The sequence below is a fragment of the Gracilinanus agilis genome, unplaced genomic scaffold (assembly GCF_016433145.1).
Source record: "Gracilinanus agilis isolate LMUSP501 unplaced genomic scaffold, AgileGrace unplaced_scaffold493, whole genome shotgun sequence".
NCBI lineage: Eukaryota > Metazoa > Chordata > Mammalia > Didelphimorphia > Didelphidae > Gracilinanus > Gracilinanus agilis.
In genome coordinates, this window is record NW_025383910.1 from 1 (window position 1) to 1,355 (window position 1,355).

The window sequence follows — 1,355 nt, forward strand, 5'->3', positions numbered from 1 at the left end:
CACCTGCAGCGTGTGGCGGTACGTGGGCAGCAGGTCGGTGAGGGTCGGCCGCATGGACCAGTCGGGGTCGCTGAAGTAGCAGCTGCGGAGGCTGACGCTGCGGACGGGGATCTCCTGCAGCAGGATGCGGGTGAGCCGCTCGTGCTTCATGACCCGCTCGAAGAAGAAGTTGACCTTGAGGTTGGCCGCGTGCTTGGCCAGCTTGGCCCACGACATGCCCCAGATGACCTGGCCGTGCGGGTCGTGGATGTGGCACTTGATGTTGATGGTCCAGAGCGAGCTGGCGTTGTTCTCGCCCAGCGTCTCCAGCAGCTCGTCCGAGATGCAGTTGTAGTTGAGCGTGAGCACCACCAGGCTCCGGAACATGGCCATGGTCTGGTTGAACTGCGGGCTGCTGTACACGGCCAGGTGGTGGCTGAAGTAGTCCTCCAGGTTGAGCTCGGACGCGAAGCTCTCGCTGCGCAGGTGGCTCAGGGAGCTGAGCACGTGGCAGCCCTGCTCCACGGCCAGCCGCGCGCCCTTGAGGTTCAAGTAGTCCAGGTGCTTACTCACCTTCTTCAGGAAGAAGCTCAGGCTCTTGACGAAGGACGTGCGGATGCTGCTCCGCCACACCAGCCGGTCCAGCTCCAGGTGCTGGATGGACAGCGACTTGAGGCGGCTGTTGCTCTTGCCCAGGCACGACAGCAGGCCGCGCATGGTCACCTGGAACTTCTTGGTCAGGACGGCGTTGTACGGGTTCAGGAACTTGATCTCCAGGTGTTCCAGGTAGCGGCCGAACTTCTTCACGTACCAGAGCGCCGACTCGAACTCGGACGCGTGCGAGCGGGACGGCCTCCCGCTGAAGGTGATGGTCCTGCACCGCCACAGGTCGGCGGAGTACATGGTCTGGTTCCACTTCCGGCAGACGAGCGCGGCCCGGGAGCGGTCCCTGTCTCCTAGCCACCAGAACACCCGGCGCAGGCACACGTCGGGCAGGCTGGCCCAGCAGCTCTGCTCGGCGCACGGCTGCGGCAGGTCGCTCTCCTCATCCATCGGGAAATCGGGCGGGGTGTTCCAGGGAGGCGCTGGTGGAGGCAGGTCGCCAAGAGGGGAGAAGGAGTCACTTGGGTCCTGGGGGGAGAGAGGGCCGGAGGGGACGAGGTCTTCGGGCCGCCGCGCCCCGCTGCTGCCTCCCGCCTCCCGCCTCCCGCCGCCCCGGGCGCTGCGCTCTCCGCCCGCCCGCCTGCCTTCGTTTCCCTCTTTCCCGGCCGCTCTCCCTCCCCGCCCGCCGTCCGCCGTCGGGCAACCCTTAGGGAGCGCCCACTCCGCGCTGGGGAGACCGGAAAAAGGCGGCCCTCGAGGAGCCCCGGGCCCCA

The 1,355-nt window shown here is 67.2% G+C and overlaps 1 protein-coding gene across 1 annotated transcript; it reads right to left on the bottom strand.

The window, feature by feature from the left end:
- Window positions 1-7: 7 nt before the first annotated feature.
- FBXO39 (F-box protein 39) lies at window positions 8-1,137 on the bottom strand (the record flags this gene model as incomplete). The annotated part of the gene is made up of 1 exon (XM_044684364.1): window positions 8-1,137. A coding segment is annotated over exon 1 (1,025 nt), but the record flags the coding sequence as incomplete, so codon positions are not given.
- Between the last annotated feature and the right edge of the window lie 218 nt (window positions 1,138-1,355).